Source organism: Medicago truncatula, chromosome 2 (assembly GCF_003473485.1).
Source record: "Medicago truncatula cultivar Jemalong A17 chromosome 2, MtrunA17r5.0-ANR, whole genome shotgun sequence".
NCBI lineage: Eukaryota > Viridiplantae > Streptophyta > Magnoliopsida > Fabales > Fabaceae > Medicago > Medicago truncatula.
The window spans coordinates 20,471,995-20,483,985 of record NC_053043.1 but is presented as its reverse complement, the minus strand read 5'-3'; the positions used below and the strand labels follow the sequence as shown (position 1 = coordinate 20,483,985).

At 36.1% G+C, this 11,991-nt stretch overlaps 1 protein-coding gene across 1 annotated transcript; it reads right to left on the bottom strand.

Annotated features, from left to right (window-relative positions):
• Window positions 1-3,055: 3,055 nt before the first annotated feature.
• LOC25486629 (squamosa promoter-binding-like protein 1) lies at window positions 3,056-11,699 on the bottom strand. The gene is made up of 10 exons (XM_013608247.3): window positions 10,682-11,699; window positions 9,959-10,143; window positions 7,792-8,441; window positions 7,370-7,444; window positions 7,163-7,270; window positions 6,926-7,043; window positions 6,686-6,827; window positions 5,818-5,968; window positions 4,617-5,252; window positions 3,056-3,803 (listed from the first exon to the last, which is right to left on the bottom strand). Exons 1-10 carry the CDS (start codon window positions 11,233-11,235, stop codon window positions 3,345-3,347), a joined length of 3,078 nt encoding a protein of 1,025 aa, XP_013463701.1. The 5' UTR covers window positions 11,236-11,699; the 3' UTR covers window positions 3,056-3,344.
• Window positions 11,700-11,991: the final 292 nt, after the last annotated feature.

The window sequence follows — 11,991 nt, the reverse complement described above, 5'->3', positions numbered from 1 at the left end:
TGGACCATGAACTTGTTGCCCTCCATCTGAATTAGTGTCATCTGGTACTTTAGTTCCCAGATAGGACCAAGCCGTGCCTCAAGCGTGGAAATATGGAGAGGCTTATTAACCATTACCCGGCCAACCAAGCACAGATCAAGCAATTCAGCTTGGGTAAGATTTGGTCGCTGAGTTGCAGCGCTGCTGTCACTGTTAAGGTTGAGATATTTTAAAATACCTCTCTCCCAAAAAATTTCTTGAAAGGAAACAAAAAATACTCCGGGCCAAAAAACAAAGTGAAATGGAATCTTAGTGTTATCTATGTGACTGTTCAACTAGGGAATTTCTCGAAGTGCAGGTGGTCAGGATGATTGACAACAGTGTTATCTATGTGACTGTTCAACCTATGCACACTTCCTTTCTCATACTGCCTCGGAGCAGTTGACCTCTACTCGTCTAGTTGAGGGTAGGCAGAGAGAGATGTTGAGTTGAGGCGGAGTTTTTCGCTGAGCTTGGTGTTAGGGAGACAACTTTTGTACCGGTGATGTCATCACCTCATAGAGAGATGTGGTTGTGCCGGTCTTAGAGACTCATGCAGTGGAACCTATTATTTCTAGAGATGAGAAGAGTCTAGTGTGATTTTTCTGTCATGGATGGTTATTTGAGACTTCATCGATGATTGTGTGGAGTTATTATCACCGCTGATATCTCTGTTGGATCTGACTAGTAGTGACGAGGAGGACGATCCCACTAAGTGCACCGATGTTGATGAGGATACTGGGTCTTCAAGGAGTACGTGTGTCCAATGTTGAGGATGTGTTGGTCGTTCCATTGTTGTTGCTGTTGTTAGTAATGATCAGTTATATATTACGTTCATATATCATATGATTGTTGCATGTTTCCTCTTGCATTGTAGTTTTGCATCATGCTTAAAATTAGGGGTGTTTGTGGTTGAGTTTGGGTTGGGTGAGGTAAAATAACCACCCGTTATACTATTGGGTGGATTTGGGAAAATCCACTAATTTTTTGGTTGGGTTGGATTGAGTAATGAGTTACCCAACTTATTTTTCCTATTTTTTTAATATTAAATGACTAAATGACAAGTCCTCATAATTTTGTTTTAAAATAGTACTCTACTTTTTAATTTTCTTAAAAAAATGTTTAACTTATTTTACTATAATTTTATGCATCATAGAATATCAAATAATAAACTTCATCATAAAATACTTGCAACAAACTAAAGTTGAATGACGTAAAATTGCATTAGTATCAAAATAAGCAAAAAGTACAACATATTAATTTGTAATTCCAGTATGTTTTGATTTTTAATATATATGGTACAATGTGTATATTTTGGAAATATAACTTTTTTCTACCTTATGAAAATAAAGATAAAAAATATTAACATTATTGGATAAGTGAGTTTTTGGGTTTGGGTCTGGTTTTACCCAAGACCCATTTATTTTTATGGGTTTTTCATTTTTAGAAACCATAACCACCCAATTATCAAACCCAACCCATTTTTTTTGGGTTTTTTAAGTGGGTTTGACCGGATTTTCTGGGTTGACCCAACCCATGAAAACCCTTACTTAAAATGACTGTGTTTCTCTTATGTGGAAATGTTGCACCTATTCCTTGCATATACTGTCAAATGGATGTGCAGAGTTGAACACTGCTGGTGTTGTTATTCAATGAAATTTAGCTATTTGAAAAAGAAAAACAAACTTGTGTATATGGAGTAAATAGGCAATTAACCCCTTGAAATTGTAAGTTTCATCAATTACCCCCTTGAAATTAACAAAACTTCAATTACCTCCCTGAAATTGCACAACATTAATCAATTTACCCCCTCTGTCAAATTCTTTTGTTAGTCAACACGACGTTTTGCAAATACTCCCTTGAAGTTTTACACTTATGTGCAAAATGCTCCTTGAACTTGAAAATTTATATATATTTTTTTTGTTTAATGGGATATATATATATATCACATGAAAATGACTTTTGTATAAGAGAATGATAAGAATAATTATCTATCGACTGTTCAACCTATGCGCACTTCCTTTTTCATACTGCCTCGGAGCATGTAGACCTTTGCTCGTCTAGTTGAGGTAGGCAGAGAGATGTTGAGTTGAGGAAGAGCTTTTTGCTGAACATGGTAATGGGGAGACTCCTTTTGTACCAGGGATATCATCTCCTTAGAGAGAGATGTAGTTGTGCCGGTCTTGGTACTCAATCTTTTGGTTGTTATGGTTCCCTCACCTTTTGGAGACTCATGAAGTGGAACCTATTGTTTCTAGAGGCGAGAAGAATCTAGAGTGATCTCTCTGTCACGGATGGTTATTTGAGACTTCATCGGATGATTGTGTGGAGTTACTAGCACCGCTGATATCTCTGTTGGATCTGACTAGTTGTGATGAGGAGGACGATCCCACAAATTGCACCGATGTTGATGAGGATACTGGGTCTTCAAGGAGTACGTGTGTCCAGTGTGGAGGATGTGTTGGTCGTTCCATCGTTGTTGCTGTTGTTGGTAGTGATCAGCATCACCGGCCTGTATACAAGTGCCCTCCTCATGCCGCTGACACCACCGTACGCCAGCTTTTGCTTACACAGCCCACAATGATTAGCATTGCTATTGCTACAATCTTCAATGTATGCAAACTCAAAACTTTTGATGACTTACAGTCCAATGTGAAGTTTCTATTATTTGTTTACTGAAGTTCATGAATCTATTAGTAGTATATAGATAAAGTGACCCATCAATGGGTCTACTAGCCACAGTGAGTGTCCTAGAAGAAATAAAATCAATTTGTTAAGTTATTTACAATAAACTTGTGAATATTAACAAAAAAAAATTAAGATTTTTGAGACGACAACATAAGCAATAAACAGAATTCATAAATCCTAGTAACTCTCCACTTAATTTAAAGTTAAGAAAATTTATTGGCATAAATTTCAGTACATAATCCGATGGTTAAGAATATAAGTTGCACATAATGACACCAAAATCCAATCTAAAATCACCAGCAAATTGTACAATTATCTCATCACTAGTCTACTAAATATAGTACCTATCTTTCATAATAGCATAATTAAATCATGGTAGCTTAAAGAATACCAACTTGTAATAACTTTTTTACATTTATTGAATAGTACAAGGTGTTCTAGGCTTACTACATTGTCATTGCATATATATGACCTAATAACCTCATTTACACAATATTTGATAGATAGCATAGTGAAGATTATTCTGGATGACATCTACAAAAACAATAATTGAAGTATATACCAAGATTCAAGACTTTCACTCTTTCAAAAGAAGGAAAAAATGCAGGCCTAGTGCAAGATACATCTTATATAAAACGTTAGATTGAACCATAATCCAATGATTCCCAGCTGAAAGGCTGGAATACATAGGAAACTCTTGGTGAACTTTTGAAGAGCAAAGCTACACAGACACATACAGCTGCAATGGCGACCATTGACAGCATCGCCGGCCTATAAACAAGTGCCCTCCTCATGCCGCCGACACTGCCATATGCCAACTTCTGCTGGCAGATCCCACAATGATTTGGAATTGCTGTTGTTGCAATCTTCTCTGTATGCAAACTCAATACCTTTGATGACTTATGTCCATCTGATTGCTTCATCGTGTTTCCGTCTACAAGGGTGCCTGGGATGTCAAGCACATGTTGAGTTTGGCTGCTCTTGCTTGTTTTCCTCTGCACAAGTTGAATGTAGGAGTAGTGGCCTCTTAGGGATGCATAGTCATTGGGTGTCAAACCTGTATTGTCCTTGGCACTTTTCCATGCCTCAATTCCAACCTAATCATGACACAGATAAGGGAAAGCTTCATCTGTAAGTAATAAAACAGATATTTGAAAAAGAAAAAGAAATAAATAAAGTTAACCAGATGAACCAACCATGGTTTAACACAGTTCGACCAGTTCTAACAGACTGAGAACCGACCACAGTTGAATCAAGCGAAACTGACCGGTCACCAGTTCAACTAGTTAAACCAATCGGTCCGGTACAGTTCTGAAAACACTAGTATTAATAGATCAAAGGAAGCTTTGAGTTATCTTCTAACTTAGAAGACCATCCCAATTTGAAACAAGTATTTGGCACCTAACTTATCAAAAGTTCTTATAAGTCTTTACAAAACCGGTTTTAAGGTGAGGATGTCCAAAGTCTTACAAGCACTACAAAGGTCATATTTCTGAGGAGTTGTACCACTACAATGCAAGCAGACGAAGTGACCTAGTAATAGATCGCAGAGGTTGCTGCAATTAATGTGGGTAATTGAACCAATTACATCTCTGGAATGACTTTTTGCTGCCTATAGGCTCCATAGTTAAAAGTTATGCATGATAAGAAGATCATAGGGAAGTCTTGTGTTCTCATACCTAGGCCCAATGGGTCAAGAGCGTGGACAATATGGATATCCCAACAGTGGGTCTAGGATAAGCTACAATACCATCTTAGAATGTAGGATTAGGACATAATACATCCCTACAAAACTATAGAGCCTAATAACGATTTCACTGTGTAGTCTCCATACACCCTTCTCACATCCCTAGAGTGTCAATTAAAATATGAACTGAATATATAACGTATGCAAAAGCGAAAATAATTACCATTCCCGGATCATCAGTTAACGCATCCAATACAGTCTCATAGCCATTCATACTTGCTGCGACATGAAGGGGAGTCAACCCAGCAGGCCCAACAGTATCAGGTCTAAACAAGAATCCGTCGGGGACCTTATTGACTTGCATCTCTTTACTATCTCCACCATCTGATGCTTTAACTGGCACAAAGTTTAACAATAGTTCCACCATAGGCCTACAATTTCTCTTTACAGCTTTGTGTAGAAGACCCATGTTTAACAAAGCTAGCTCTGCAGAGATATGTTCTCCAGTATCAACTTCACCTTCAAAGATAGTGTCCAAGAGTTTTTTCATCACAGCGCACCAATCATGGTCCATAGAGAAGCCGACAAGCCATGTATATCGATTTAAATGGAAACGATCTTGAACAGGTGTCATTGGCCCTAGCCGGAATTTTATACGAATTCTATGAAGGAGCCAACCCATTTCTTGTACGAAATTCATTGCTCGAGTCTTTTCTTCCATTAATTTGGCTTTGATCTGGATGTCATCAGCAGTCTCTGCCGCCTCAATGATAGTTTCCAGACTGCATATCTCGGAACAAATTTCTTGCTCTGCAACTATGAATGGAAAGGAACAGCTGCTGAGACTATTATCTTCAACCTGAGTAAAGATTAGCAAATCAGAGACAAAGATATAGCTTCAAAAACTAGCAAAATAGAGAGAGAAGAAAAACAGAATTGCGAGAACATTTCTTTCCTCTGTTAAGTCATTTCTTAAAAAAATTCAAAAATATTTGAAAATTTATAGTAATGTCTGTCACGACACGTGAACAACGCATCTCTTTTAAACAGTTAGTTTTGCTTAAGAAAAAACCACATGATTATACATAACTTAAGATTTCCAGAATCAGATGGACGGTGTCAAACTTAACATTCTCATTCATAGATTGGCACTAAATAGATTGAATGAGAAAAAGTAGAACTAACTAGGTTCCTTGATGCACACTCGGATCCAACACAGGAAAATTATACAACAACCACTTAACAATGGAAGGAAAATATGTGGATTATTTTTCTGAAATGATGAAATTACAGTAGAACGAAAAGAATGCTCAAAAGCATAATCCAGTTCATCCTGAGCTTCATAAAAATTCAAGAAGTTCACAGCGTCGAAAACAAAAATCATGGAAAAAGAAAGTATATATAAAACAATGTTAAGATACCACCTCAATAAACCCTCTTCCAGTCATATTTGGTATATGACAAGAGAAGCTGAGAGTTTGAAGCTCATGATGTCCAATGGCTGCATCAGCTCCATCAATCAAATCATAACACATGTCCTCTACCAGGTACTTCCCTTCAAGTGCACAGAGCAACCTGAAATCAAGAGGAAAGGCTTAACTTCTGGGACATTTAAGTAAATAACCATGGACATTTAGGTAATATTTCCTAGTTTCTCTCGCAATTCATTTTCAAAATTATTGTGGTGCCTGTAAAAATATTGCATATTGTAACCATCTAAAATTATATTCTCTCTCAAAATCCAACATAATATTGCTGAAGTAGTGGGCATATATCTCCGTCGAACAACAAAACATGTCACTAATTTCTTAAGAAATAGAGTTTTATTATATCATTAGTTCTTGTGTTGTTTCATTTATTTGCAAATATATTTCCATGTAATTCAAGGCTAACAATTAACAGAATTTATGTGCATTATATAATGTTAATAAGGTAGTATTATCACTTTATCGATAGATAATATTCCAATTATTATTTCCTTCCTCTCTTTCAAGTATAGCTGAAATAGTTATAGTTCTAAGAGTAGTGCTAGCAACACTCTCTTTTCAACACTCTCTCCACCACTCACTTTCTTATTGGCTTGAATCGTGGTGACTTTGAAAATGGGTTCCACTCAAAGTGGTGAGTCAAACAATGGTTTCATCCAATAAGAGAATGAGTGTTTAAGAGAGTGTTGAAGAGAGTGTCCTTAGCATTCCACATAGCTCTAAATATGCTACTACAGCTCTGCCAGTGCTCTTTTCGAAACTAGAGCCTCTCAAGTCTTAAGCAAATAAGGTGTGAGGAAATTACCTTGCACTAGACAAGAAAAGGCTTAACCCTTTCACAGTAAATTTTACGTCTTCATTTGCAGAGACAGCAAGGGGTTTAATGCACAAAATCTGACAATTCTGTGGGCTTCCAAGACGCGATGGCACATCTAAGACCAGCTGACCTAAAGGATATATACAAGAAATAAAATATATATATATTAGTAATCCAAGTATGTTTTGCCGAAGAATGGATGCAACACACACAGTGAGAGGGAACAACCATTATACAAAATAGCTACAGAGTGCTGCACTCTGGTATATATCCATCCTGTTCTCCAAAGAGAATCATTTGATGCAGCAAGAAGCTTTCTCAAGCTGGGCCCCAGATTATAGCATAGCTACATTATGAAATAGTATTTGACATATTCAGATTTATTGTTTTCATGGTTCCAGTAGGCAATCTACATATGATCTGATATTATATCAAGTTAACAAATAATTTGAATATTAATTATACCTCATCCCATGCAGAATTTTCTAGGCGGAGACATATAGTTAAAATAATACAGCCTGGTCTTATATAGCTCTCTATCTCGGTGGGACTGTTGGATAACCAGCTAAGGACCTGGTGCTCAAAGAGAAATAATAATCAAACACCATTTAGAGAAAAAAGTTCAATCAAATTGTAGTTAATACCAATTTCAAGTTAAGGAAAAAAAAATACCTGTGATCGAAGAACATGGGGGATATCATTAGGATCCTTGCCAAAGAGTTTGAAAACAATTCGATCTGTTCGACTCTATAAACATAAAACAGTATATAAATAATATGTCAATAAATGAAATCTGGAAGCCATCATAAAACGAAGTTGCACTCAAAATTCGATCCACTAGTTTTGTGAACACCAAATATTACTTTATCAATAACAAAGAAATAAATCATATACACAACTTATAACCAATTCCACGGATTCTGCTATAGCAGAGTAATCTACATGAATATTAAGATAGATGGTATAAAAATTTAACAAAACAATCATCAGAAATGTACATTTGGAATTCCAGCACTTTTTTGACAGAGGTAAAAACAACATTATCAAGTGATATAGTAATTATGAAACAAATTCCAATTGCTAAAACAATATACCTGGCCTTCTCCACTAGAACTGGATGGTGATTGAGTAGAAGTCGAATCTGAGTTTCTACTCGTCTGTGGTGGACTTGACTTGAGAGATTCATATTGTACAAATGAAGAATGATCACGGGATTCAACCCCTAAGGCCAAAGGTGGATTAGAATTTTCAGGGTTCTCAACATAGTCCTGTCCATCATCATATACATTATTCAGGTCAATATTACATAACCTGTTTCTTCCAACTGTAGTCTCTGTGGCAACTGGTCGAGGTGGAAGGCTACCCCTTGAAGGAACTAAATTTGAGGACTGCGGTATCAGAGGAGGTTTTAAACATCCTACTCCAACACTGCTTGAAGGTATACATTTTTGTGTCAAATGATTGGCCGGAACTGTCGCGCACTGTAACCTAGACTCTGGAGGGTCCTGATGGATCAGACCGTTTGTCATTTCAATAGAAGAATCTGGTCTTGATGGTTCAGCGCCATTCGGATTTGAGTTTGGAACATTCTGTGCAGCTCCAGATGTACCGGCTTTTACTAATTCTTGAGGTCCCTCCAATAAGGATGCTATATTTCTTCCGTTAAATGTACCAGCTAAACTTGTCAGGTTCCCAATTAGATGGGATAGACCATCCAAGTTTCTCGTATGATCTGGGCCGTTCGCTGCAATTTATAGAACACATAAATATGTGGTGTCAAAATCAACATGCCGATGATGAATTTCACAATAATTGTAGATGGTAATACTAATACTAAACGTTCCAAAAGAAGATATAATTTGAATTTGAATAAGCTCAAAAAGGAAACATGGAACATTCAACTTTTCAAGAATTGGTTTGGCTGAGAACAATCACTATAGTACATTTGGACCAAATTATATATATTTTTTTTAAAACTCGGTATCCGGCCTAAGGACCGACTAATCCGAGTGCTCCAATCCCACATTTTGACCAAATATATCCTGGGTAGCTTTAACTGCCCAAATGATTTCTCTTATGATCGAAATGATGTGCAATCTTTCTAGGAAAAATATATATCAGCTACGAACAAGAAGGTTGGATGTGCTACTCTCAGAACCAGGTGTTTGACTTTCAGTTTCCGTCAAACTCAGATCTTATTTGTTGCTACCTTATACTAGTTATTTTCACTTTACCATAGTTCTCAGGTAACGGTGCGGAGCGACCAACTTTGAAACTGGGATAGTGTGTAGTGGTATGGCCGCTATTTGACTATTTATATCTAAATAATTTATATTACATAAATAATATCTAAATGATACTATATTATGTATATACAATTATTTATATCAAAATAGTTTACATTTAATAACCTATACTATATATATCTAATCTTTTATACAAGTAATTATTTTACTATTAGTCCATATTATTATTGTTATTAAGTTATTGGTCTATTATTACTAAATAATATTTTTTTATTTAATTATGTTCCTTGGACATTTTATTATTTGTTTATTATTCTTTAAAAAGATTTATTTGTTTATTATTACTAACTACTATTGTTTTTTTAAAAGCCTAAGGTTTACAAAGGCCCTTTTTTTTTATGACGTCTTCTTTTAGTTGATATTTCTGTAAACTGGGCCTTAAGGGCCAAGACTTTGTCTTCTCGTTTAATCTAGTAACTAGTAGACCTAAACGGTATCTTAAATTGTGCCAAACATTTGTTCACCATCACACACAGCCATCGGCTACTTGGAGGATTCGGAAGAATCAACATAACACTGTAGCAGTTTTTTTTTTTTGTGGTGGCCGGGATTCGAACCCCGGACCTTGCATATATTATGCATTGTCCATACCAATTGAGCTAAGCTCACGAGGACACACTGTAGCGGATTTAGTGTGCCGCGATAGATACAACCCACACGTTCTGGCTGTGAAAACCACTGTGGCGCTCAGCTAATGCTCTGCGCCGCATCAACACTGTTGTGGCGCGATACACCACTATTAAACATTAATCCCAAGAGCATATAGACCATTTAGATACCATTAACACCTTCACAAAAGTGTCATCAATGCAGCATCTTTCACCCATCTTATTTATTCTTATGATTATCAAATTTCCTCAATCCAGAGAAGAATTAAAGACAAAACATTATACATTATTTTCGTTTGTAATGTAGGAGGTAAATAAGAAATTACAAATGCAACACACAAACTCACAATGCATATTGGACAATATCCTTAGTAGACTCATCAACAGATAGCTACTGCCCCTTTCTTCATTCGGAGAACCTCCATTAACTACAGCAGTATCAGGATGTGTCTTCCTCCTCCTCTTATTATGGCCTGCAAGACGCCTACGACAACTTCTCTTCCCTTCATCAAACTCTTGAAGAACATGAAACCTGTCATAAATTTAAAAAGTCGCACCAACTAAGGTGCTCATGTAAATATTCTGAAAACTAAAAATGCATGTAAACCCGGTCTTAACATATTCCAAAATATTAAGAGTTCACTTTTGATGAATTTGGATCCTCTCCATTTCTCAAAAGAAATGAAGGACTCCATTTTGAGAGAGACCGACACAAAAAGTAGATAGTGGGTCCCACCACCAAGTGGGCTGCACCATCATTGATTTTATTTTTTTCAAAAATTTATTTCTCCAAATGGAGCTCTCCATTTCTTTTGAGATATGGAGAGGATCCTAACCCACTTTTTATGCACTATCAATGTAAAACCTTTTACATAGTCAACCAATCATATATGAGACTTTTTCGATGGTTTTGATTGAAAGCAAACATTTTTAATGATCTGACAATCATAATGGATTGAAAGTGTATAAAATCTTTATGCATACCAATTAAATCCAAAACTAATGCGATGAACTTATCATAAATCTGAATTGTAATCCTTAAGAAACTATCATTTTACAACCTAACTGACCTGCTACACTGTTGACAGAATCGTTGCATAACACTTCCCACAAGTGCCTTACTAGCCTTAGAATGCACATCACAAACTTTGTGTCGACGATGATAGTCCTTTGCGTTACTAAGATCCGCCCTACAATCCTCCACCTGACAAACAGCACGATTTGAAGTAGGCACAGGCGCAATCTTTGTCTTTTTACCACTCTTTTCCTCCCCATCCATTATAGGGTAAACTTGACCCCCAAGATTCAAATTAAGAGAACCAAAATCATCGTTCATCTCCAACCCTTCACCACCAAAACCCCTCCTCCTCTTCTCCAACTCTCTACTACCTTCCCCAGAAATCAAATTATTCGAAACATCAACATTTTCACGTATTTCGGGTAAAAATTGACGATTCCTACAATCCGTCGGCACCGAATTCAGTTGCTTAGCAGTAAAAAGATCACCATCCCATCTCCAATCATTCAAATCCCAATCCTTACTCCCCCTACCAACAGCACCCTTCATCTCAGGCACTACTGCTTCATACAAATGCTGATTTTTCCCCTCAAAATCAGCATCCATAATTCAAAAACCCCTCTAAAAATCTACAACCAACCAGATCCAAATCCACCAAATTAAAATACCCAATTGAACCAATTACATAAAAATTCAAACTTTAATCATAAACTTTCATCATATAACAAAAAAATCTAGCTTAAACATGGATCCAATTCCAAATAATAGCTACTTACCCAAAACAAGCAAATATGTTAAAAATTACACTGAATTCATATAAAACAGACCCAGAATTGCAAAATTAAAGCTTGCAGCATGAATTTTTCAAAGAAGTTGAAGTAGGATTGAATTGAGTTGAAGAGAAAGTGGTAAGAAAGATAATAGAATAAAAGTTAGGAAGTGGAGACAGAAAACATGCGTATAACAAAGGGAAATTAGGAAAAGGTTAGGAAAGAATTTGTCGAAAAATGCTGTTTCTGTGCTACTGTTGAGACAGTACTTGCCTCTACCCTCTCTCTCTCTCTCTCATGTACTATGTTTTACTTTTGTCTTTCAAACGGTCAATGTTCTTTTTTACAATTTATACCAAATTTTTACCGCCGTTTATTAGTGATCAATCTTTTTTTTTTTTTAAACTATTTGAATTAATTAATACTCCTTCCTATCTCAATTACAAGTAATATTGTATATTTTAAGTTTATTGAATAACTAATTTATTTAGTATATATTACTTCGTCTCGTGCGAGTTATTGTTGGTTCAATAGATCAAGGTTTATATTGTTGGTTCAACCTTATATTCAATTATGATTTTTCTTTTTATAA